Source organism: Lynx rufus, unplaced genomic scaffold (genome assembly GCF_022079265.1).
Source record: "Lynx rufus isolate CCGP_SWC_20201006 ecotype Redwood Valley unplaced genomic scaffold, mLynRuf1.p SCAF_18, whole genome shotgun sequence".
NCBI classification, from domain to species: domain Eukaryota; kingdom Metazoa; phylum Chordata; class Mammalia; order Carnivora; family Felidae; genus Lynx; species Lynx rufus.
Window position 1 is genome coordinate 10,798,686 of NW_025814832.1, and position 27,508 is coordinate 10,826,193.

At 42.7% G+C, this 27,508-nt stretch overlaps 1 protein-coding gene across 1 annotated transcript; it reads right to left on the bottom strand.

Annotated features, from left to right (window-relative positions):
- On the bottom strand, nucleotides 1-24,922 carry DUSP14 (dual specificity phosphatase 14). Its single transcript, XM_047080877.1, has 3 exons — nucleotides 24,803-24,922; nucleotides 2,739-2,827; nucleotides 1-1,332 (listed from the first exon to the last, which is right to left on the bottom strand). Exon 3 carries the CDS (start codon nucleotides 1,240-1,242, stop codon nucleotides 646-648), a length of 597 nt encoding a protein of 198 aa, XP_046936833.1. The 5' UTR covers nucleotides 1,243-1,332; nucleotides 2,739-2,827; nucleotides 24,803-24,922; the 3' UTR covers nucleotides 1-645.
- Nucleotides 24,923-27,508: the final 2,586 nt, after the last annotated feature.

Sequence of the window (27,508 nt, forward strand, 5' to 3'; positions counted from 1 at the left end):
TTATGCAGATATATTTATTAAAAATAATGCTAATGTAGTCCTGGGGCACAATGATTCCAAGAGGGTGTTTGCAGCAGATTTCATTATAATTACTTAACAACTAGATAACAAAGGTTTTTTTTTTGTTTTTGTTTTTTAACTTACAGAGTCACTAAATAGGAAAGGAAAGAGTAGGGCTAATCCAGTAGAGACTGAAGCTGGTATCAATCTTCCCTAAGCATTTGTGTGGTCAGCAGCCTTGGGCAAAGCTTGTCTCTAAAGGGTTAATCAGGACCCAAAGTGATTTTTGCACTGAGCTCCTCTGGCACCTGCCATGATGCCTAAAGGCATGGGATTCAGAATATAGCAGAACCAGTTTATTAAACTGTTCAAATTGTTAAAAATGATTAAAAGCCAGTTAAAGATTTTCATAAACACTATTCCAAAATGTTAGTTTTAAAAATGTTACTAGCAATGTATGCATTCCCCTTATGTTCCTCCCCCCCACCCCCCATCTTTTAAAATAAACCTGAACACCCAGTGTAAAAAACACTTCAGGGAGAGCCAGGAGTCAACCATTTGAAAAGAAAGGTGAAGAGGGGAACAGACGGTGTGTAGCAGATGCTGGTACTGCTCAAGGGGCTGCTGATGCAGGCTTTGGTGGCATTATATCCCCCAGTAAGGCATCAGGTGTCGGGACTCTTTCTCATAAACGTCTGGAACTATGCCATAAGGTGTCTGTACCATTTTAACTGTCGACTTCCCAAAGAGCTGGCGCTCGTAGTCTATCAACTGCCTCCAGAAACCTACGTTGGGCCTGATGACAGGCCTACGGGCTTTCACCCAGTTGTACGCCTCCAGCAGGCACACACTGTGGAATTTCATCAGGTAAGCGATGCAGAGAGTGGCCGAGCGGCTCACCCCCGCGGCACAGTGCACCAACGTGGCCCCATGCTTCCTGCTCACACTGTGGATCTTGTCGGCCACAGTGTCAAAGTACAGTCCAATGGGGGCATGGGGCATGTCAGCCAGAGGCACTTTAACATATTCAAATTGGGGCCAGTTGAAATTGGGGATCTCAATGGTAGCATTAACGATGCAGGTGATGCCACGAGCTTGGAGGAGGTGCCGGTTGGAGGCCACACTGCCTCTGCCCAGGAAGAGAGAGGAGGTAATTTGAGCGATGCCTCCTATGTCTCCCTCAGAAATCATCCGAGGGGCCATGAGAGTCCGTGGGAGCGTGCTGTGACCTCTGGAGCCCATGAAGATGCCAGCAATCACACTTGCATCGTTGGCAGCAAGACCAGAGGGTTTTGTGTTCCTCCACCAAGGAATCCAAAATCAGTGTCCTTCCTGCAAAACACAGGTATCTGTCAGTACTTTAAATGCTATCGATTCTTGATTCATCATGGCCTTCTATAGTTTTGTGGAATGGGAAGGTGAAAGGATTAGAAGTGGTCATTTTCTATAATAGACTCCATTCTTTCAAGGATGTAGACAAATCATTTCCTATTGATTAACAGGAAAAGTAGCCTAAAATCAAGGTTAAAACTCAGCTCTCTGGTGATTCTATTAAAAAAAAAAAAAAAAAAAAAAAGAGGCACTAAATGGAAATAGTCATTCTATTTTAGAAATAGTCTAAACTCAGAAACATGCCCAACTGGTTCCTGAACAGCAATCCTGCAGGGCCTTGCTCGAACTGAAGGGAGTGGTGTTCCTTGGTAATTAGGAAGAAACGAGAAATTCTGATCACTCCTGTAGCCATGTTCTTTCATACACTTCTTGCCTACTTATGCTGCTATGATTGCTATTATCTTCCTAAACCTAGTTCTAGACATAGCAATCTTATAAAGGTATAAAAATGATCACATTAGGTAATATATTAAAGGAACTGCCTTTATGAACTAAAAAGATACTGAATTCAGAATGAGTTCCAGAAAAGCCAGGACATTTGGTCACCTTAGCCCTTCGTTATTTAAAAAACAAAATAGCTAAATAGTAACTTGTGCTGTGGTGTCTCCATGGGAATAACCCAAGGCACTTTGAAGGCCATGATCTCAAAAATACAATAGTCTCGGGCCACCTGGGTGTCTCAGTTAAGCGCCCGACTTCAGCAGGGGTCATGATCTCACAGTCCGAGAGTTTGGGCCCCACATCAGGGTCACTGCTATTAAAGCAGAGTCTGCTTTGGATCCTCTGTCCCCATCTCTCTGCCCCTCCCTAGCTTGCGTGCTCTTAGTCAGCAAGAGCATGCAACTCTTGATCTCAGGGTTGTGAGTTCGACCCCCCAAGTTGGGTATAGAGATTACTTAGATGAGTTACATAATTAAAAAAAATACATTAGTCTAAGTTCATGAGCAATTTCGGCTGACCTGACCCTGGGTGTGGTTAAATGAGAACGTCACCTTCCTCAGACAATTCTCAACAGCAAGATGAATCCCACTGGCTTCAGATGCGTGTTGAAATTAAAATGTAGTTTAATATTTGAAAATCTACATTTAAATTAGTAGAGTATTTGATATAAAAGACTTTAATATTATATAATGCCCATAGAGTAAACCAGTAACAAAAGAAATGGAAAATATTGGTTTCCTGAGATTTCAGACACATCACTTTCTCACACTGACTGCTTTATAGTCTGGGCCCACTGGGAAGTGTGTTCATCCCCACCCAGGGTAGGGTAGGGGCACCTAAAGTGATTTCAGGTGAATAAGAACACTTTCAGTTCCACGGACAGAAGTGGTGCTGGAGCCACTCACTTGTGAGGAATCTGGTTACTCTGCAGTCCTGGGTCAGGATCTGGAAAGTCCTAATTCAGAGTGTTGATCACAGTGGATACAAATCAGATCTGCAGAAAGACAAAGAGGCAACAATGTAGCCAATCAGGAAGTTCAAAAGAATTCCTCCTGGGTTTTTACTACTAAATTGGGTTTGACTGGAATAAATCTAGGGAGTGGAAAGCACGCTAAATATATCTAGATGTGCATTTAAAGGATGTGCCAGTTTGGAAGTATCAATCTAAGTCTCAGCTTTTTGTGAATTGACATGTAACCCACGGTGTGACAAACATTAACTGCAGTTTGGGCCATAACAAGTTTTTTGAAAGGAAATGTAAGGCACTGCTCAATGGGCCCAGAAGAGAGGCAGAACAAGCTAGAGTCTCTTCCACGTGCCCTCAGCTAAGCCAGGCGCAGGGGGCCAGCTTCACAAATGCTACCTGCAGGAGGTGCTGGTGCTGCGGACAGCATCGGAAATCTCATTCTCTCTTCCAAATTGGACATCTTAGTTTTTTGTTTATGTAACAGTATGATGACCACCAACAAGCATTGTTAAAAATGGGTTCCTCCCCTACCTGTCCCTCTGCTTTTCCCAGGTAACCATCACATTTAACTTTTTCCACAGCTCTGTTGAGGTATGACTGACATACAAGTTGATACACAACTTGACCAAGTGTACAATTTGAGGAATTTTCAATTTTTGAATTCTTTTTTATTTTTGGAGAGAGGAAGAGAGAATGTGTGCAGGGGAGGGAGAGAAGGAGGGAGAGCATCCCAAGCAGGATCCACACTCAGCATGGATCTTGATCCCTTGACTCTGAGATCATGACCTGAGCCGAAATCAAGAGTCAGATGCTTAACTGACCGAGCCACTCAGGCGCCAATGAGTTTTGAATTCTGTGTATATTCGACACACCATGACCTCAACATAATTTGATCCATCACCACCTCCAAATTTCCTCACGCTCCTTTATAATTCATCCCTCCCTCACCCTCTAGCCCCATTTCCAAGCAACCACTGATGTTTTCTGTCATTATTTTTACATTTCCTAGATGTTTATAAAACAGAATGATAATATAGGTTTTTTTGTTTGGCCTGGCTTTCTCACTCGCCATAGTTTGACATTCCTCTATGTTGTTGCATGTATCAACAGTTCATTCCTTTTTACTGCTGAGTAGCATTCCATGGTATAGATGGTTTATTCACTTACTGATGGAAACTGGGTTGTTTGTAGCTTGAGGCTATTACAAGCAAAGCTGATGTATACAATGGTGTAAAACATTCATATATAGGTATCTGTGGAGGTATGCCTTCCTTTCTCTTGGTTAAATACCTAGGACTAGAAGGGCTGGATCATCTGACATGTTACTATTTAACATTTTTGAAAACCTTTAAAAATAGTTATAGCATGCGGCTTGAGGGGCAGGCTTCTAATTAAACACACATGGATGTAATAAGCATCCACTGTCATCCTCTCCCTCCTCTCCCAGCGAGGAACTTGGGATTAACTGTTAAGTGCCCAGACATGTGTCTGGTGTCCTGGTTTTGGTGGCTGCCACCAGGGGACCCACTGCCTGCCAGCTCTGGTGGTCAGCAGGGCTTGCGCCTCTGCACCCCATGAGATTGTTGGAACTGAAGAGACTTCAGCTGGCTACCCCCAGGGCACTGCACAGACAGCCAACTGAAACATTCCCTCTGCCTTTCTGTGAAAAAGGCTATTGCTTGTTTTGGAGCTTGAGCCTCGGGTGGAGGCCAGGGGATACCGTCTCTGTGCTTTCCCTCTGCCCCACTCTAGGTCTCCAGTATCTCCTGGAAAGGAACTTGTATACCTGTCTGGTGCCCTGATTTTTGTGACTGCTGCCCAGGGGGGCACCTCTAGACCACCTGGCTTGGCTGGCCAGTGGGACAGACAACTTTTGCAGTCCCACAGGGTTATTATGTATATCTGCATATGTTAAAAGCTGCTGACTGAGATCCTCCCCTTTAGAACATGACCTGTCACATGGCCAACTACTAGGAGCCACTAAAAATAAATAGGCTGCTTGGACAATCACAAAGGTTTGAGAGAAAACCAAAACTAAGGCAGTATTGAACAATCAGGTTTATCTCCTGCACGAGGCCACTCCTTCAAGACTGGGAGAGGTGGGTATCTAATGCATAGAAATCAACACAGAGTTGAGGAAAATAAAGAAACAGGAATATGTTCCAAATGAAAGAACAAGATAAAATCTCAGGAAACGAGATTGAAGTGATTTACCTAATAAAGACTTCAAAATAAGAGTCATAAAGATGCTCACTAAACTTGAGAGAAGAGTGAACACAGAGCTTCAACAGATAGATGATATAAGAAAGTACCAAATAGAAATCATAGCACTGAAGAACACACTAACTGAACTGGAAAATATACTAGAAATATATTAGAGGGTTTCAACAGGAGACCTGTATGACACAATCAGAGCAGCAAAAGAATGAGAAAAGTGAAGACAGCTTAAGATACTTATGGGACAACATCTCCAGTGGACCAACATTCACATTATAAGAGAAAGTAACACAAAATGTATTTGGAGAAATGATGGCTGAAAGCTTCCCTAACCTGGCTGGAGAAGGAAACAGATATCCAGACTGAGGAAGCTCAGAGAATTCCAAAGAAGAACCTAAAGGGACTCACACTAAGATACATTATAATCAAGCTGTTGAATGTTAAAAGACAAGGAGAGAATAAAAGCAGTAAAACAACTTGCTACATAAAAGGGACCCCCCCCCCCCAAGAGTATCAGATTTTTTAGCAGAAACTTTGCAGGCCAGAGGGGTGTGGCACAACATACTCAGGGCAGTAAAAAAAAAAAACTTCCAAGAATACCCAGCAAAGCTGTCATTCAGAAGTAAAGGAGAGAGTTTTCCAGACAAGCAAAAGCAAAGGAAGGAGTTCATCACCACTAAACTAGCCTTCCAAGAAATATTAAAGGACTTCTTTAAGCCAAAAAGAAAGTAATGGGAAAACACGTAAAAGTATAAATCTCACTGGTGAAGGTAAATATAGTAAAATTTAGAATAACAATGTAAAGGTGGTAGATTAATCACAAGCTAGTATAAAGGTTAAAAAAACAAAAGTAATAAAATTGTAAATACAATAATTAGTTAAGGGATATACAAGATAAAAAGATGTAAATGTTGGGGCACCTGGGTGGCTCAGTCGGTAAGCGTCCGACTTCGGCTCAGGTCATGATCTCACGGTCCGTGAGTTCGAGCCCCGCGTCTGGCTCTGTGCTGACAGCTCAGAGCCTGGAGCCTGCTTCGGATTCTGTGTCTCCCTCTCTCTCTGACCTTCCCCCGTTCATGCTCTGTCTCTCTCTGTCTCAAAAATAAATAAACTTAAAAAAAAAAAAAGATGTAAAATGTGACATCAAAAATATAGAATGGAAAAAATGTATATATAAAGTGTGGGGGGGGGAGTAAAACCATAGAGCTTTAGCATGTATTCAAACTTAAGTTGTTATCAGCTTAAGACAGACTCTTGTAAGTTGTTATAAATAAGCCACATGGTAGCCACAAAACAAAAGCCTATAATAGGTACACAAAAGGTAAAGGAACCTAAGCATACCACAAAATCATCAAATCACAAAGACAAAAGTAACAGAATTTACAAATAGCCAGGAAACAATTAACAATAATGGCAATAAGTATGTACCTGTCAGTAATTAGATATAAATAAACTAAGTTCTTCAATCAAAAGATAAAATGGCTGAATGAAAAAAGACTCATGTTGCCTACAAAAGACTGACTTCAGATGTAAGGACACAAGCATACTGAAAGTGAAGGGACAGAAAAAGACATTACATGTAAATGGAAACCAAAAGGAGGCTGGGATAACTATATTTACATCAGACAAAAAAACACTTTAAAACAAAGGCTGTAATAAGAGACTAGAAGGGCATGACATAATGATACAGGGGTGCCTGGTGGACTCTGTCGGTGGAGTATGCTTGAACTCAGGGTTTTGAGTTCAAGCCCCATGTTGGGCTTAGAGATTACTTTTTAAAAACATGAAAAGTAGTTATGTACCTAACATAGGGACACCTAAGGATACAAAACAATATTAATAAACCCAAAGGAAGAAATAGACAGCAATATAATAGTAGTAGGGGACTTTAACACCCCACTTTCAATAATGGATAGATCATCCAGTTCAAAAATCAATAAGGAAACATTGGCCTTAAACAACACCTTAGACCAGATGGACTTAAACCCAAAAGCAAGAGAAAACATATTATCAAGAGCACATGGAACATTCTCCAGGATGGATTATACATTAGGCCATAAAACAAGTATTAATAAAAGAGGACTGAAGTGATATCTAGCATCTTTTCTGACCACAATGGTATGAAACTAGAAATCAATTACAGGAAGAACACTATAAAATTAACAAATATGTGGAGATTAAACAACATGCTACTGAACTAATGGGTCATAAAAAATAAAAAACTACCTTGAGACAAATGAAAATGGAAATCTAGCATACCAAAACTTATGGAATACAGCAAAAGCAGTTCTGAGAAGGAAGTTCATAATGACAAATACCTACATCAAGAATCAAGAGAGCTCTCAAAAAAAATCTAACTTTACACCTCAAGAAACTAGATTTTAAAAAAAGCCCAAAATTAGTAGAAGGAGGGAAATAACAAAGGTCAAAGCGAAAATAAATGAGACTAAAAAAATAGAGACTAAAAAGACAATAGAAAAGATCAATGAAACTGAAAGCTCGTTCTTTAAAAGGATAATAAAATTGCAAGCCTTCAACTAGGCTAAGAAAAAAAGAGGACTCAAATTAATAAAATCAGAAATGCAAGAAGTTATGACTGATACCACAGAAATACCAAAGATCATAAGAGACTATATTAAATAATTATATCCCAACAAACTGGACAACTTAAATGGACAAATTCCTAGAAACATACAACCTGCCAAGAATGAATCATGAAGAAGTAGAAAATATGACTGGACCAGTAACTAGGAAGGAGATTGAATCAGTAATCAAAAACTTTCCAACAAACAAAAGTCCAGGACCACAGAGCTTCACTGGTGAATTCTACCAAACATTTAAGAATTAATACCACTCTTCTCAAACTCTTCCAAAACATACAAAAGGAAGGAACACTTCCAAACTCATTTTACAAGGTCAGGATTATGTTGATACTAAAACCAGACAAGGACATCACAAGAAAATTACAGGCCAATATCCCTAATGAACATAATACAAAAATCCTCAACAAAGTATCAGCAAACTAAATTCAATACATTAAAAGAACAATACATCACAATCAAGTGGGATTCGTTCCCCAGGGATGCATGGATGGTTCAACATCTGTAAAACAATGTGATATATCACAATGAGATATCATTAGATATCTCATAGTTATAGTTAGAATGACTATTATCAAAAAGACAAGAAACAACAGGTGTTAGCAAGAATGTGGAGAAAAAGGAACCTGTGGACACTGTTGGTGAGAATGGAAACTGGTGCAGCCACCATGGAAAACAGTATGGAGGCAACTCAAGAAATTAAAAATAGAATTCCCAGGGGCAGCTGGCTGGTTCAGTCGGTAGAGCATGTGACTCTTTCTTTTTTTAAAAAATTTTTGTATGTTTATTAATTTTTGAGAGACAGAGCACAAGCAGGGGAGGGGCAGAGAGAGAGGAAGACACAGAATCCGAAGCAGGCTCCAGGCTCTGAGCTGTTAGCACAAAGCCCAACGCAGGGCTCGAACCCACAAGCCGTGAGATTGTGACCTGAGCCAAAGTCAGACGTTCAACCAACTGAGGCAACCAGGCGCCCCAGAGCATGTGACTCTTGATCTTGGGGTCATGAGTTTGAGCCCCTCATTGGGGGTAGAGGTTACTTTAAAAAAAAAAAAGAAAATAGGAGTACCATATGATCCAGCAGTCCACTTCCAGGTATTTATCTTAAGAAAATGAAAACACTCACTTGAAAAAACATGCACCCCCATGTTCATTGCCAAGACACAGAAACAACCTGAAGATCCACTGACAGATTGAAGAGACAAAGAAAATGTGGTATAAATACACAGTGGAATATTATTCAGCCGTAAGGAAAATCTTACATTTGAGATAACATGAACACATCTTGAGGGAGATTTGCTAAGTGAAATAAGTCAGAAAAAGACAAATACTGTATCAGTTGTATGTGGAATCAAAAAAGAAAACAAAGGGGCGCCTGGGTGGCGCAGTCGGTTAAGCATCCGACTTCAGCCAGGTCACGATCTCGCGGTCCGTGAGTTCGAGCCCCGCGTCAGGCTCGGGGCTGATGGCTCGGAGCCTGGAGCCTGTTTCCGATTCTGTGTCTCCCTCTCTCTCTGCACCTCCCCCGTTCATGCTCTGTCTCTCTCTGTCCCAAAAATAAATAAAAACATTGAAAAGAAAAAAAAAAAATTTAAAAAAGAAAACAAAAACTGGAGCTCACAGATACAGAAAGCAGACTGATCATTGCCAGAAGTGGGGGGAAGGGGCACTAGATGGGTGAAGGGCGTTTAAAGATACACTTCCAGGTATAAATAAATCATGGGGATGTAATGTACAAATTAATAATACTGTATAGCATATTTGACAGTTGCTAAGAGTAAATCCTTAAAATTCTCATCACACACAAAAAACTTATAACTATGTATAGTGATGCATATTAACTAGACTTATTGTGATCATCATTTTATACTAATAGAAATATCAAATCAGGGGCGCCTAGATGGCTTGGTTAAGCGTCTGACTTCAGCTCAGGTTATGATCTCGAGGTCTGTGAGTTTGAGCCCCACGTCAGGCTCAGTGCTGACAACTCAGAGCCTGGAGCCTGCTTCAGATTCTGTGTGCCCCTCTCTCTCTGCCCCTGCCCCACTCATACTCTGTCTCTGTCTCCAAAAATGAATAAACATTAAAAAAAATTTTTTTAATAACTTGAAAAAAAAGAAATATCACATTATGTTGGGGGCACCTGGGTGGCTCAGTCAGTTAAGCATCCGACTCTTAATTTCAGCTCAGGTCATGATCTCACGGTTCATGAGTTCGAGCCCCACACGGGGCTCTGCACTGACAGTGTGGAGCCTGCTTGGGATTCTCTCTCTCCCCCCACCTCTTACTCTGCCCTCCCCTGCTCATGCTGTCTCTGTCTCTCTGAAAATAAACTTAAAAACATTTTTTTTAAATCATTATGTTGTACACCTGAAATGTTATATATCAATTATACCTCAATAAAAAAAAATAATAAAAGTTATAGCTTCATAATGGAGTGGTTCTCAAACTTTAACATATTTCAGAATCTTGTTAAAACACAGACTGCTGAACCACACCCCAAGAGTTTCCACTTCAGTAGTTCCAGAGTGGAGCTGGAACTCAGTAACTGGCATTTTGTAGGTGATGCTGCCAGTCAGAGGACACATCCTGTAGAGGTCATCTTGTAGAGGTCAATGCTGGAGTGAGCCACCCAGATTCCCTGCTTCAAGACTGGGGCACTCAGAGTGCTGGAACACAGAGATCCTAAGTCCCTCCCCAGAAAGAGCCCTTGTCTGAAGGGTTCTGCCCCACCCAAGGTTACAACTTTCTTGGGGACCCCTTCTGATGGCAGCATACATGAAGTGTACAGGTGAGATCACATCCTGAAGAGAAACAAGAAATAGTTGCATAAGGAAATGTGTACAGATGTGTGTGTTAGTTGTAAATGGAAATGGGCAGAACTTTTATGAGAACATCCTGTCCTGCCGCAGAACACAGTCTCGTGCCACTTCCAAGTTTTTCCCTGGCACGATCCTAGTGATTTAAAAAGCAAAGTCACTGCAGTAACAAACACAGAATTAGGCTCTCAAACTGCTGGTGATCACTCCCTTCCTGAATGTGGAAAATCTGGAAGATGCTAATCAAATTTCCAACCAGGTTACTTGGTTACTGTCTAATTAATAGTGACTCAGTCTTATGGTCTCCCAAATCATCATTCTGTTTGGGAAGTCACTTGCCCTCCTGAGGAAAGGGTTCCAGACTTGCTGGTCTTTTCATCAAGGATAAGTAATGGGTGGCCTGGAAGCCTAACTTGCTCTGTTAACTCTCCTTTGTTGGGCAGTGCTAAGCCACTTGGTACTGCAGAGACAACAGATTGTGAGTCCTCAGGGCAGAATCCAAGTGAGACAGACATGATGCTCCCTCCCTGCTGCTGCTAGTCAGTCTTGTGCCAACAAACCTGCATAAAATGCTAAAGCTAGGTCCAAGGTTTAGAAAAACAACGTCTGCCAAAGAGCACTCAGAGGGCACAAATATAACTGATGCTCCTCTGACAAACACTCCTGACCCGTTTTACAGATCAGAAAATAGAAGGTTCAGAAAGCGTGAGATGATTTCAACTTAGAGAAGATACATAACAGAACCAGGAAGAGAACCAAGGTTCCGGGCTCCTAGCTCAAGCCCACACACCGCCTTTCTGTGAGACTGTGGGGAGTGGCTCAGCACCTGCCTTACAGCACTCCCAACACCACCAGCCGACGCCTTCAGTGCGTCCAAAGGGTCTTGGATCTGCCTACGAAGAATGTGTGTAAGTGCTACTTACAGAAATGCCCAGATGGGCTGAGCTACTCCAGTTTCTCCTATCGCCCAGAAAAGGGACATACTGCTGCAGACCCAGGTAGCTGTCAGGACACAGAAAGCTCCCTGACAGCAGAGGGACCTCACCAAGGAGCAGCTCCACAACAAGAAGCCCTAGTGTCAGTGCCAAGCTCAGGAGAGTCTGATCATGAAGGATACATGTGTATTCCATCATAGCTTTGTCAAAATCAACTTAGTAAATGTGTACTGGAAGACAGAGGAAGGGCATCTATTAGCGGAGTAAGAGACTGAGCCATGGTTGAGGGATCAAAGACTGCAAGGTACTGAGTGAACATACCACTCCCCCTGCAGCACACTTGTCTCTGAGATGACCAGAGGGCTCGCCAAGGAATGGCCATGTCGCTGTCCATGGTGTTCAACTCAGTTCTTCCAAGTTGCTCTGGCAGCTGCATTTACTTCTTGGAGGGAAAAAATGCTTTCCTGGCAAGGGGAACGGGGGTGGGGGAGGTGTGTGATGCAAGACAAAAAGGAGGAGCTGTCCTAAGCCAACCTCAGAGAGGTACTTCTTTGTTTACAAGAAACGTCTTGCTGGCCTGAATAATAACCATCAAAGCACTAAAGTGCTAAGCAAAATGCAGAATTAGTGTCTGTCCAGGTGGCCTGTAATCTCAGTGCATAAGCTATTAACACCTGATAGCTCCCTGCACTGGAGAACTCCTGGGGCACCAGCCTGGAGTTAGCACTGGGTATCCGTACCTGGAGCTACCTGGAGTCACAATCTACTCAGAGCATCCATCCCCAGGCCATAGGGGCTAGTTTTCCTTCTTCTTCTTCTTTTTTTTTTTTTTTTAAGTCATAGCAAATAACCACTAGCATTAGCAGTTAAAAACTGAAATTGTATCTACTGCCTTCTCTCTTCTCACATTGAATAAGCAGAAAATGGCCATAATGATGCTAGAAATGACTGTGTTAAATGATCTAAATTATTTTTAACTTTAGGAATTTCAGAAGGGCATAGTATATACTGGAGGCCTGCAGAGTTATTTTTTTAATACCTGAAAAGCGTATGTAATCACATTTTCTCCTTCAGTTAAATGTTCAAGGTTTTGTTTGTTTTTTAGAACTAGATAAAGTCACCCTTTTTAAAATAGAAGCATGTTAGCCTCCATTGCCATAAATAAATAAATGTTACTTTTCTCATTAATTTTCATGATTAAATTGGAGATGTGTTCCATTGGGGGAAAAATTAAAATACTCTTACAAATAAAAATCATAATGTAGCAATCTTTCAACCCTTCTGATAGCACACTAAGAATAAAATTCAAACAAATGCTGAGTTAGATTTGTATTAAAATAAAATGAGGGGCACCTGGATGGCTCAGTCAGTTAAGCATTCGACTTTGGCTCAGGTCATGATCTCATGGTTCATGGGTTCAATCCCCCCCGTCGGGCTCTGTGCTGACAGCAAGGAGCCTGGAACCTCCTTCGGATTCTGTGTCTCCCTGTCTCTTCCCCTTCCCCACTTGCACTCTGTCTCTCAAATATAAACATTAAAAAAAAATAAATAAATGAAATAAAAGATACTCACAATCTGTTCTTGCTCATCTGTCAAGCTTTAGTAATTTGGCTAAACCACCTCAACATCTTACTTCTGGAGGAAGGGTTGTTTTTGCTTTTCCCACTACATAAATTAACTGATAGCAAGGTGTGCTGGAATGAGGATAAATATCCATAATACATACAAAGCTAACAACAGAGACACCATTCTGGTTTGGCCACAGATATTGCCCCAGTGTGATACACAGAGCACATGTAAAGTGCTGTACAGCAACTGCCTGTGTAGTGATCTGACTGGCCATCTCAATGTGCTCATGTGGACCACCATCCCAAGAACTAAAAGGCCAATCATTTTAAGGCTGTAACCAGCTGCTGGATGGAGAATATACCACACTCCAAAGAATGACATGGGCAGTCCACCTGAAGAGAGCAGGTTTATGAAGTTTAGCTCCAGGGGCGCCTGAGTGACTCAGTTAGTTGAACGCCCAACTCTTGATTTCTTGGCTCAGGTCATAATCCCAAGGTCATGGGATCAAGCCCCATGTCAAGCTCTGTGCTGAGCATGGAGCCTGCTTAAAATTCTCTGGTTTTCCCTCTGCCCTCTCCCCCACTTGCACACTCTCTAAAAAAAAAAAAAAAAAGTTCAGCTCTGTAAATTCAGAGATTATTCCCGTGTATGGAGAAGAGACTGTCAATAACTATAAAAAGTGAGAACACATTCTTATTTTGGTATCCTGGGGTAATCTGTTCATATTTGGAACTGAATCTTTTAATTTAGTCTTCATCCACTTAGGTGTTTAAATTACTTGTCACTCATTCACATAACAGTATTCACTGAGTTCAAGTCATGTGTTCAACACTATTCTAAGTGTTGTGAGGATTGTGGCAAGATGTCTTTGCCACAAATGACAATATCTCCCCCATCCCACTTGAACTTCTTACTGTGTGACCAACTCACCCTGAAGAGTACAGCAGGAATAACCCTTCTGAAGCTAGATTATAAACGTGGCACACACTTCTACCTTGTTGTCTTGGGACTTGCTCTTAGGACCCAGCTGCTATGCTCAACAGGGTTACCACGTGCAGAGGTCATACATAGGTCTTCTAGCCAGTGGCCCAGCTGATAGCCAGGATCAGCTATGAAATATGTGAGTAAAGAGAAATTGATGATTCTAGCCCCCAGCCACTGAGTCACCTACAGTCTTTGAATATCCCACTAGAGGCCCCAGACATTATGGAGCAAAGACAAGTTGTTCCCACTACATGAGGTCCAAATTCCTGACCTATAGGAATCTGTGAGCAACATAAAAAATGGTTGTTTTTACACCACCGAGTTTTGGAATGGTGTGCTACGCAGCAATAGCTACAACAGGGATAAAAAGGTAATATAAGCCATCACCCTGCGCTAGGATTTTATCATCCTAAAGAGATGATACAAGATACACATATAAAACTGTTGAATAACAATAAAAGATTGACTAACATTAAGTGAGTCAAATGAGCAGTGCAAACAGTGGGTGCCTTGGCAATTCAGAGAAGGCACGGGGTCAAAGCAAAGTAAAACACTCGATGGGGCTGGAAAAGAAGGCTGTTTCTTGGGGAGGTGCCTCATAGATGATACTATCATCCTTTTTCTCCAATCCATTTAAAACATACTGCCATTCTTGCTATTCAAGAGCCTTCTTACTTTCAGATCCCAAATGGAGAACATAAGCCCTTTTCTACAAACCCTCACTACAAGTAAGGTCCAAAACCCAGCAGTGCCAACCTGGAGTTTAACAGAAATGCATAATCTCGGGCCCCGTCCCAGACCTATGGAATGGGATTCAACAGCTAATCTATATACACAGTAAAGTGTGAGAAGCATCACTTTCAACCTGCCTTGGTCTGTCCCGCTGGACTTGCTGGAAAAATCTCAAATGCCTGTTTTGTTTAAGCTACATAAACACAATCAGCCTCACGTGGATCAGTATCCTTCTGCTGTCATGGTTCCCAGATGAGGAATCAGAGGTAAATGGAGGTTAAGAGGCTTTGCCAGACTCTACAGAGAAAAGCAGTAACCCCACTGGGGCCAGAACCCCTTTTCCATGAGTTGTCTGTTGATTAGTCATACAATCTGACCACAACAGGTCAACTGATCTAAAGACTACTGGGGCGCCTGGGTGGCGCAGTCGGTTAAGCGTCCGACTTCAGCCAGGTCACGATCTCGCGGTCCGTGGGTTTGAGCCCCGCGTCGGGCTCTGGGCTGATGGCTCAGAGCCTGGAGCCTGCTTCCGATTCTGTGTCTCCCTCTCTCTCTGCCCCTCCCCCGTTCATGCTCTGTCTCTCTCTGTCCCAAAAATAAATAAAAAAACGTTGAAAAAAAATAAAGACTACTAAAATGTCCCCATTTCATTGGGGAAGAAAATAAAAACTACAAAGAAATTAAGGAACATAAGGTCAGTCTGATTGTGCTTTATCTATAATCTGGATATGAATCTAAAAAATCCTAAACTGCTATGTGGTATGAGATAGTCTCAGGGTGTGAAAAAATCTGATAAACCTGAACCAAGAAAATGCTTGCAAAATCCACAATCATATTTAAATTTGTTTGGTGATAACTAGCAACCAATTTGTGGCAAAGCCTATAAAATCTTCAAGGAGTTAAGTGGTAAAAATTAAATATGACTCATAGATTCTTGGTTAAGCAGTGAACTTTGATTTATATAAGTCAGAACATCAACATGCAGAATACTTAAAAAGAAAAAAAAAGCATAAACAGCAATTAAACCCAAAATAAGTATAAATGTGCCTCAAAATTGCCAGTCACTACTACCTTGTGAGAGGCAAGACTATGAAATCTCAAAAATGCAGGTTTTTTTTCATAAATAAGATCTTAGTCCTTGAAAGTTCATTATTACTTTAAGGAAGACAAAAAAGAATTTATAAATCAGAATGAAGTTCACGGAACTAAGAGCTCAACATTGAATAGCTGACCTCCCTTTGATCATTTTATTCCCATGTCTTATTGGATATAACAACATCCTTAAAACCCAATCAGTGAGCTTCAATTTTCTCCCTACAAGGATTTCTTCATCATACCTAAGTCCCAATTCCACATTTTGGGGGATTTTAGAGCAAATTAACTTCATTTATAAAGTACTGATAAATTAATTTCCCGTTTTTCTTTATAAATTAAAGAAATTAATTACTCACTACAGTTTTGGAGCAGAGTAAGATAACTAGGTAAATCTCTTGAATTAACTAGAAAGAAGGAACCCCATAAAGCTCCATACCCTTTCCCTGCGTAGGGATAACAGGCCTACTGCACTGAGGACAACTGGCTGTCTCCCTATAGCAAAGGGTGGAATCAAGTTTTATTTATGTTTTTTCTTCAATATATGAAATTTATTGTCAAATTGGTTTCCATACAACACCCAGTGCTCATCCCAAAAGGTGCCCAACTCAATACCCCTCACCCACCCTCCCCTCCCTCCCACCCCCCATCAACCCTCAGTTTGTTCTCAGTTTTTAAGTCTCTCTTATGCTTTGGCTCTCTCCCACTCTAACCTCTTTTTTTTTTTTCCTTCCCCTCCCCCATGGGTTTCTGTTAAGTTTCTCAGGATCCACATAAGAGTGAAAACATATGGTATCTGTCCTTCTCTGTATGGCTTATTTCACTTAGCATCACACTCTCCAGTTCCATCCACGTTGCTACAAAGGGCCATATTTCATTCTTTCTCATTGCCACGTAGTATTCCATTGTGTATATAAACCACAATTTCTTTATCCATTCATCAGTTGAAGGACATTTAGGCTCTTTCCATAATTTGGCTATTGTTGAGAGTGCTGCTATAAACATTGGGGTACAAGCGCCCCTATGCATCAGTACTCCTGTATCCCTTGGGTAAATTCCTAGCAGTGCTATTGCTGGGTCATAGGGTAGGTCTATTTTTAATTTTTTGAGGAACCTCCACACTGTTTTCCAGAGTGGCTGCACCAATATGCATGGAATCAAGTTTTAGCTAAATGGAAGTCCAAAGGCAGAGGACCCTGAAGTTATTCTCTTGTCTTGAATTGTCCCCTGAAAAAATTGTCTAATACAATAAGACAATATATATAAATCTTTTTAGATTATATTACTGTTATTTACATGCTATGAGAGAATGCAATGGCCTTGCAACCTCACTCTACTCTTGTTCAAATCAAGGGTTGGCTAACTGGCAGCCAGATGTCTGGCCAGCCACATGCTTTTGTACAGCCCATGAGCTAAGAATGCTAACAAATCAAAAGAACGGTATCTCATGACATATTAAAACAATATGAAACTAAATGACAGTGTTTGTGAATGAAGTTTTACTGTAACACAGATGCATTCATTTGTTACATATTAACTATGGTTGCTTTCTTGCCACAAAGGTGAGTTAAGCAGTTGCTGCAGAAACTGTATGGCCCACAGGCCTAGGATATTTACTACCTGGCCCTTTACAGAAAAGGCTTGGCTGAAATTATGTTATGAAGTCATCAGAGTATGGCAAAGGAATATTTTCAAAGTGTGGTCCCAAGGACTCCTGCATGTGAGCTTCTGGTTACCATCCATGTTCCGAGGCCCCACCTCAGACATAATAATCAGAATTTCTAGGGGTAAAGGTCTGAGAATTTATAAAAAGGTCTGAGAATTTATATTTCTAGCAAGTATCTTTGTAAAAGGAATTTAAAATAAAACTAAGCTATTGTGGAAAAGAGAAACATAATTTACTGTAATTTGTATGAGCATAAATGGAACAAGAAACTCCATAAATATACATTTCTAAAAATTATTTTCAAATAAAATAATACAGTAGTTATTTGGACTTAAGACATAATCCAGTATGAAACAAGTTGCATTTCACTTATATTTTGGATTCTCTTTAGCTCAAAGTTTAAACCAGGTAGTTGAGACTCCGTCAAACATTGAACTTCTCCAGTTTTTAGCAAGAACCATGTGAAATGAAATACAACTTCTAACCCTGAAAGTTCTGTCCCCTAAACATGACATATGTGATGGTACAAATTAAAGGCTATTGAAGATTTCTGTGTCCTTCTGACATTCATTAAAACTGTACTGTTTTAGGGGCGCCTGGGTGGCTCCATCAGTTAAGCATCTGACTCTTTGATTTCAGCTCAGGTCATGATCTCACAGTTTGTGGGTTCGAGCCCTGCTTTGGGTTCTATGCTGACAGTGCAGAGCCTGCTTGGGATTCTCTCTCCCTCTCTCTGCCCTCCCCACTCATGTGCTCGCTATCTCCCTCTCTCTCTCTCTCAAAATAAATAAATTAATTAATTAATTTAAAAAAAAGGAAAAATGCAGTTTAATTTTAAATAAGCAGATATAAATAAATCAAGTGGGTTGGAGTGAAACCTATCATATTCATGGGGGATGGCCGTCTCAGTGGAGAAGGAAGGGAAGGAGCCCAAGGAAGCTTCAACTTTATAATCCTCACCCCACTTTTTTTAATAAAATAGAGAAAGTATGACCAATTTGTTCTTTGTAATTTTCTGTATGATTGCAATTTCTAAAAATAAAAATTATTTGGAATAGAAGAAAATTAATTGTAACAAATGGCTGTCAACTCGAAACCACCCCCCCCCACCCCCTCCAGACTCTGGCCTGCACCTGCTCTTCACATGGGAGCCAGACTAACAGTTGATCTGGTAAGAGAACTTGGCAAGGATACCAGAGTGGCACAATGGCTAAGTTAGTGAAATTCTTAATTATAAATTTTGATTTCAGATTTGTATGTAACTTGTATGCTGACAGTACTCTACTGGATTTTATTTTTATCAGTACTTTCTCAAAACTTCAGGCAAGTTCACCTCATAGTCTCTCTCTTCCAAGCAAGGAAGGTTGGTGCTTGGCATGCTCTCTATCTGCCACATTAAGTGTTTACCAGTCAAAAGAAGCAACATGCTCTACTGGAAGAATTTTCTCATGTGTACCCACAAACTCAAAGACCTAAAGAGTCAAGAAGAGCTGCGCCTAAGGCCTTTGATGCTCAAACTATTCTGAGACAAAGGCAGAAGTTAAGACCAGCAGTTGCATGTGAATTTCAAAAGGACCTTTCTGTCCACTGAGACTTTGAGAAGGCAGGGGGAAAAGCTGGCCAAACTGGACGGGAGGTCACTCTCTGTCAGTGCTAAGAGCAAGAATTCGAAGTGAGCTGCGAGGGCTGTGGGTGGATGTGACATTATGCAGCCAGTATGGCCATGACCTCAGCACCCACACTCCACCCCGTTCCCTGCAACAGGTGAACACAGAGCTCCTCCGCAAATCACTGCCCGCCCAAAGGGACACCAAAAGAACACAAATAGGATTTCTACCCCCATCACTCAAATGAAGAAGCTCTGACACTACTTTTGATCCTTTCTTTAAAACTTTTTTTTTTAATTTTTTTCAACGTTTTTTATTTATTTTTGGGACAGAGAGAGACAGAGCATGAACGGGGGAGGGGCAGAGAGAGAGGGAGACACAGAATCGGAAACAGGCTCCAGGCTCTGAGCCATCAGCCCAGAGCCCGACGCGGGGCTCGAACTCACAGACCGCGAGATCGTGACCTGGCTGAAGTCGGACGCTTAACCGACTGCGCCACCCAGGCGCCCCTAAAACTTTTTAACTTATAGTTAAGTAGTTTTTATAATCATGATTATTTTAAAGAATCTGAATAAAAACTTTAATACAAAAGTTAAAAAAGTACTCATGATTTATGTAAAGCCAGAAAATGGAGCATACACAGCCATTTTCTAAGATGCCTTACAGAATAAAAAAGGAACTACAAATCTCACATTCCTTGGGCTATTTATTCATCCTTTATCCCTCCAACTAAGAAAAAGGATATCCCTGAGGGTATTTTCTAAACCTACAGAACTGTAGAACATTCTACTCTAAGGACAGAAACAAACTGTTAGCAGTTAATACTAGGCACTATAGATACTCAAAAAATACCTGAATTTAATCATTTAATAACTGTCCTGACATAACCTCCTTATCTCTCCCTATCCTCTCTTTCTCCCTTCCTTCTCCTTGCTCCCCTCCCCCAGATCTCTCTCAAGCACACTCGCTGCCACCGCTCCCCCCCCCCCCAGCTTTAAACCCAGCTAGCAACACCAAACACAAGCAATTGAAGTTAACCCGGCAACTGTCTACTCAAAAGCAGAAATTCTCTATTTCAAATCCAGTTTTAATTACCTCTACTATGGTATACCAAGGCAGATGTGGGGGGAGGGGGGAGTACATTTTAAAGATCGTAAAAGAGAAACTTACCCCATAGCCAAGAAGCTGTGGTTCCTTTGGAAATGCCAAGGAAGCATGAGCCTTGGTCTGTTGCTCAATGCCTTTAAAAGGATCTGCACATGCACAAAGCATACTCAGAGGGTCCTTAGAGGATACTTAAACAAGGACTGGCCTGGGTTCCTGCACCCATCCACACCAAAGCCAGCACTGCTGGTCTACACATTCAGGGCTGGGCACATGGCAGGCATTCACCAGCATAATTCAAGTCACCAAGTCACAGCATATAGTGGCCTGAGAGGTAGGATTCACCCAAAGACATCTAGTCAGGATACCTGGCTGGCTCAGTTGGAAAAGCATTCAACTCTTGATCTAGGGGTTGTAAGTTCAAGCCTCACATTGAGGGTGTAGAGATTACTAAAAAAATAATAAACCCCCCAAAAAATGTTTAAAAAAATAAGACTTCTAGGTAACTAGACACTTATTTTTAATACTATATTTAATACTATATTTAAATTTTCCTATAACTACACATCTGTTAAAAAAAAAAAAAAAAAAGAAGGGGGGGCACCTGAGTGACTCAGTCGGTTAAGCATCCAACTTCGGCTCAGGTCATGATCTTATGGTTAGTGAGTTCGAGCCCCGCGTCGGGCTCTGGGCTGACAGCTCTGAGCCTGGAGCCTGCTTCAGATTCTGTGTCTCCCTCTGTCTGCCCCTCCCCTGCTTGCACTCTGTCTCTTGCATGGTCTCAAAAATAAATAAACATTAAAAAAAAAAATGAAGGAATGATTCTCTTGGGTATTTGCCAACTAAATAGAGTAGAAAAACCATCTCTGGCCTTTGGGTGGTATGTCAGTCCAAACCATACAATTAAACACAAGGATATATAAATACACTAGTACACAAAGGGCCAGGGATCAGACCACCTAGGTGACATTCATTCATTCATTCACACTGTGGTTATCCAAACACACTGTGGTTAAACAACAAATACTGCAGATTATAAATTCAAGGCTGACACCACTGGAGGAATGTAAATTGGTACCAACTATTTTGGAAATTAGGCATCAGCTAATAAAGCTGCAGATACACACACGTGTGACCCCTGTTCATAACTGCCCTAGACCAGAAACAACCCAGATATCCACCAACAGATGGATAAATAACTTGTGGTAAGTTCATATAAAAATGCACCAATCACAGTCACAGGTAACAACGTGAATGAATCATAAAAAGAAACACCATGCTACAAGAATTTTAAAAAATTATGAGTGGGTATATATATTTACATATATACATGTATACAATGTTGATTCCCCCCAAAAAATATTTAAAAGAATACCTACTTTGATTCCATTTGCATAAAAGTAAAAACAGGAAAACTGTAACTTGTTTAGATATTAATATTTAGGGGATGAAAATGACAGACAAGAAAGGAAGTGATTTCTACAAAAAGGCTAGGTTACCTCTGAGGTGAGGTGAGGGGAGATGCTGTCACTGGGAAATTATAGGAGGAAGGTGCTTCTGTGTTGTTTTTTTTTTAAATTTTTTTTTAACGTTTATTTATTTTTGAGACAGAGAGAGACAGCATGAACCGGGGAAGGTCAGAGAGAGGGAGACACAGAATCTGAAACAGGCTCCAGGCTCTGAGCTGTCAGCACAGAGCCCGACGCGGGGCCCGAACTCACAGACTGAGAGATCATGACCTGAGCTGAAGTCGGACGCCCAACCGACTGAGCCACCCAGGCGCCCCGATGCTTCTGTGTTCTTAAAAAAATTCATTAACTTATCCATTTACGTTTTATACATTTTTTTCTGTGTTATAATTCACAATAAAAAAGTTAAGTAAATAAAACATTGATGTCCAGGAATTCAGAACCATCACAATTCTGGCCAATGTGGGGAAAGAACATTTCCTCTCTAAATGTCACTCTTGGCCTGTCAGTTTCATGAGGTCAGGGACCTTATTCGCCTGCTACCCCAATATTCAGCACTTAATGATTTTACTTTTGGCATGGCAAAAGTCCTCTAACATATAAACTCTTGATAGGAATTCTGTTTGAACTCACCCATCTCCTGAAACTACTGATTTGAACTGTGCCCACATTAACACTTCCTTTTGTCTCCCAGTGAAGCTTTCATAAATAACTAAAGCTACTACCTTAAATGTTCGCTCTGTAAGTTTATACCCAGGTGCTGTTGCTTTAGCAACACCCCTCCGCCTACCCCACCCCCCACCGCCTTCCGCTCCCTTTTATGCTTCCTTATAAGCAAAGAAAAGATGAATACACTAGTATTCCAAGATACTTTTTTAATGGGAAAATCTTCATTTCAACCGAGAGTAATACCTAGGATCTTAATGATTTAACTGCTTTGAGGTTGTTTAAGAAGGGGCCATTTGCCCATCATCCTGAGAAATACTACCATGCTACAGAAATAATAAATAAGCCTTTACAACCAGCTGTACTTAAAACACATGCTACCTATTCTAGACAGAAACCAATTCTCTATGAACAGGACTGGCTAATTTTATAATAATTCATTTCAATTAAAAAATCACTTTGTGCAAACAGACATAAAAATGCTTAGAAAAGTCTAAGAGGATACACACAGACCGATAAAGAAACACACAGCAGTTACTTTTGGGAACGATACTCAGAAGAAGGCTTTAACCTTATCTGTGAAGTTTTAATTTTTACACAGAGAATGATTAATGAATTTCTGGTGATAGTGGGAAAAAGCATTTTTAATCCACCTTGCCTTAAAATCCCAGTTGCAAAGGAATTCACCAAACACACATTCCTCCCCTAAAGACCATCATTTAAAAATGCTAAAGTTTTCATGCTAAAGTTTTAAAAGATTTCCTGGGTTTATACACCTGACCAGTTTATCCATACATATATCCATATATATGTACACAGACACACATTTATGCCATTCTATTAAGGAATATTACAGAAATCGTACCTGCATTCAACCAATATGAAAGGTTTCAGATGAGAACTCAGCATAGACACGTTTGACGCTGACGTTAAAAAGACTTGGAATGAAGGAAACTGTCTCCTGTTTTATGGGGGAAAGCCAAAAATATCAAGCAACTACCTCTCCTCCCCCAAGCGTCAGAAGATGAGTCAGAGCTGGAGGCAGGAATAGGGCCCATGTGTCAAGCCGCCTGTGCAGGGTGCCTTCCTACCTCCAGCCGGCAACCCTCTCCTCCCACCCAGGTCGGGGTCCCTGCCTCAGCCTGTCCCTGACATGAGTTCTCAGGTGTCCCTAGTGAAAAAGAGGCACTTATTTATTCTGGGGGCACCTCGTTCCCTGCATTTCTAAAGGGAGCCCAAGAATGGGAACCTTTATGAGTCCACAACAACTAACAATCACCAAATGCAGCTCAAGGGAGTGAGTGGAACTTCCAGACACACTCACACAACTTTGCAAAGAATACAGCACCTTTGTTCCCCTCATTTTAAACAACAGGAAACACGCAGGGAGCAGCTGTGACTTGTCCAGTATCACTTAACTTCGTGACAGAGCTGAGTCTCTCACAAGGAGCTGCTGATGCCTGTCCCCGCCTCTTTGACTTTTTAATTGATCTATACAATCTCAGGGAAGATGTTCCAACATTCCATTATACTTCTGTGTGGCCTTATGGACTAGGAATTCCAGGAAACTCAGGGTTAAGTTTCTTGGTCCACATTCCTTTAAGATTAGTAGAGAATCAGGATTTGGTTCTTTGCCTCCGTTTTTACATCTGTAAAACGGGATGGTAATGCTCTCTACCTACCTCTCCTATAAAACTACAATGAACAGCTAGATAACACATGCCAAATGCCTTGAGGTCCTGCTGGATGAAAAGTACAAGGTAGTAAAAAAAAAAAAAAAAAAAAAATTCCTACACTGTAGAATTGCATTTGTGCCTCTGGGATGCCCAGTTACCATAACACTGGCTGGTACCATTGGCAACATCCACCTAAATAAAATATAGTTATACAATCCACTTAAGGCAGCTCCAGCAGGCGACTCCTCTCGCACACAAACAACTCAACTTCGCTTTGAAGCGAGGGTACTTAGGAGAAACGAAAAGACACGTTAGCACTGTGCACCCCAATCTACCACCGCAGAGAACGCTCAAGTTGAGTACTTGGCATTGCTGAAAGTCAAGTTGCTCCTATCAATGCACCAGAAACCTATAGAAGATGCAAAAAGCCACCGACGGCTCCAGTGGCTCAGAGCGGGTGGATGCTGACGGCGGGTGAGGAGGTGGAGAGACCATGGCGCAGCCAGAGAGCAGAGGGTCAGGAAGGAGGAGGAGGAGGAGGGAAGGGGGGCCGACAGGATGCTGGCGAAAAAGCCCTAGGGCCGGTACGCGGGGCCGGGGCGTCGGCCGCACCGGGGAGCGGCCGGGGGCGCGCGCCCAGATCCGGCGAGGAGGGGGCGCTGCGGAGGGCCCCGGGCCTCACCGCTCCCGGTCGCCCAAAGGATGCGAGAACCGCCGGGGGGGCAGGTGTGGGCACCGACACAAAGTTTCCAGAGACTAGGGTCGCGCGGGGCTCCGGCCGCCGGGTCCTGCCAGCCCCCTGGAGCCGCGTTAGCCTCAAGTCCCGCCCGCCCCCGGCCCCGTCCCCTGCCCGGCCCGCGGCCCCCTACCCGCTCGGCCGGGCGGCGGCTGGCGCTCCGTTCTCCTGCGCGGCTCCCGGCTTCTGCGGGCTGCCCGCCGCGCGCGCCCCTCCTTCTCCCCTCCGCCCGCGCCCGGGGCGGGCCGCGCGCACGCTCCCTGCGCCCCACCGCCCTCTCCCGGGAAGGGGGGGGGGGGCGCTTGGGGCGGGGGAGGGGCCTCGGCGCAAGAGGCGCGCTGCGGGGGGGAAGCCGGCGGGGGACGCGCTGAGCGGCGGGCGGCGCGCGTGCGCACTGCGCCGTCCGCCGCCGAGCGGAGCTGCGGGGCGCGCCCCTCCGCTCGCCTGGACGCCCCTCTGTTTAGGTGTCAGGCGTCCTCTGTGGTCTCAAGTGTTTCACAACATAAGACCCCTATTGTCGCCACTTCAGCGTCTACCTGCAAACCGGGTCTGGGGGGCGGGGGCGCAGGGGTGGTGTACTGGGATACCTTCTGGATGCGAGAGGGTTAAGGACAACAATACAAATATAAAAGGTGTGAAGACTGCAGTAAGTGACTAATCACCGCCTCTCACCCCACCCCCACTTTGTATCCAGCACGAGAGCGCCCAGGAGTTGGGACCAAAGAGTGAAGGGAAAATAAATGGCAACTGTTGGATGAATTTTGCTTGGGCAGGTACAGTTTCTAGTAACTCTGGGAGACTTGTTTTGTCCGAGACTCGAAAGTAGCTACAGATTTGAGTCCCGAGACCGGCAACCCACCGCCAGACACCGCAGGTGCGGTCGGAGTCTCAAAACACCAGATCCACAACCCGTGCCTCCCAAGGTAGAGCCATAAGGCGTCCGATACCTGGCTCAACACATGGATTCGCTGAGGGCTTATCTGCTGTGTCACTGTGAGGGTCTTTTTAAACTTAGGTTTGTTCGTCTGTAACATGAGTAGATGCAAACGGACTTTTTCAGCCCAACCTGCCCCGGCAGGTGAGGGGAGGTATGAAGGACTTCCTCAAAGCTCCGCAGTGAGTCATACACCTAAGGGTCCTGACCACGCCCAGCCAGCCCTTTACTCACCAGACCCAGCTCCTCACCGTTGTAAATCGTTGGCATCAGAACTGCTGAACAAACGAGTAGTCCTAGCCTTGGGGGGAGGGGTTGGGGAGGGAAGTAAAAAAAAAAAAAAAAAAAAGAAAAAAAAAAAAGAAAAAACGCGCTTTGGGTTTACGTCTCCCCGGCATCTTCAACCAAAAGCTGAGGCTTTTTCATGCTCTTTCTGATCTCTGACTGGATTCAGCGTCATCCCGTGGGTGCAGGAATGTCTAAAAGTTCTGTTTCCCAGACAAAAATACAACACGAAGGCATTTTAGTGATAATCTTAGGGGAGCTAAAAAGGCCTGCAATGGAGAGATTTTGTTTATTTTTGCCTTCATAAAAAAGAGTTAAAACTTTAAAGTTAGGCAAAATTAATCTTTCTGCAAGAGAACAAACCAGAATCTGATTCAGGATGAAAACACTAGGAGTTCAAATCTTGCCTGGGAAAGGCATCTTCCGAGCACTAAACTTCTCCAACATCAATTCATCTAGTGACTTACTTTGACATGCGAACACCAAAATAGCAAAATCTCTAATAGAAACGATTGTATGCCGCTTCACTGGTGTCTCCGCCCCCCCCCCTTCAGTCAATTCAATGACTCAGCAACACAAATAGATACATCCCTCTTCAGATTCAAGCTTGTTTGTTACACAGAAGGCAGGTTTCCAGTACAGCTCTAGTTAGCGACAAGGAGCTGGGCATTTTCATGGATTATAGGAACTAAGTCTACCTTAAAGAATCATATCCTCATCAGTAAAAAGGAAGGAGGAGGGCTAAAATAGTGTTCAATGTGATGTATGTGTAAAGATCTAGAGATTAAGGAAAAGTAGGAAGAAGTGCTAAAGTCAGTAAAACCATTTAGTGACTGTATATGCCTGTGGGCAGGGAGGTGCTTTATGTTTTTTTTTACAGAATGTGTGAGTATGCCTCTACAAAAATGCAATTTGAGGGGCGCCTGGGTGGTTTAGTTGGTTGAGCATCCAACTTTTCATTTCAGCTCAAATCATGATGCCAGGATTGTGGGATCAAGCCCAGCGTTGGGCTCCACACTGAGAGTGGAGCCTGCTTAAGCTTCTCTCGCTCTGGGGTGCCTGGGTGGCTCAGGTGGTTAAGCATCCGACTTCGGTGTCAGGTCATGATCTCATGGTACCTGGGTTGGAGCCCATGTTGGACTCTCTGGTGTCAGCACAGAGGCACTTCACATCCTCTGCCCCCTCTCTCTGCCCCTCCCGTGCCCCCTCTCTCTGCCCCTCCCCTGCTCGTTCTTTCTCTCTAAATAACTTAAAAAAAAATAAAGTCTCTCTCTCCACCGTCTCCCCCAACTTGCATTCTCTCTTAAAAACACACACATACAGGGGCGCCTGGGTGGCTCAGTCGGTTGGGCATCTGACTTCAGCTCAGGTCACGATCTCGCGGTCCGTGAGTTCGAGCCCTGCGTCGGGCTCTGGGCTGATGGCTCGGAGCCTGGAGCCTGCTTCGGATTCTGTGTCTCCCTCTCTCTCTGCCCCTCCCCCGTTCATGCTCTGTCTCTCTCTGTCTCAAAAATAAATAAACGTTAAAAAAATTTAAAACACACACACACACACACACACACACACACACACACACACACACACACACAAAACAAAAATGCAATTTGAAGGTATTCTCTT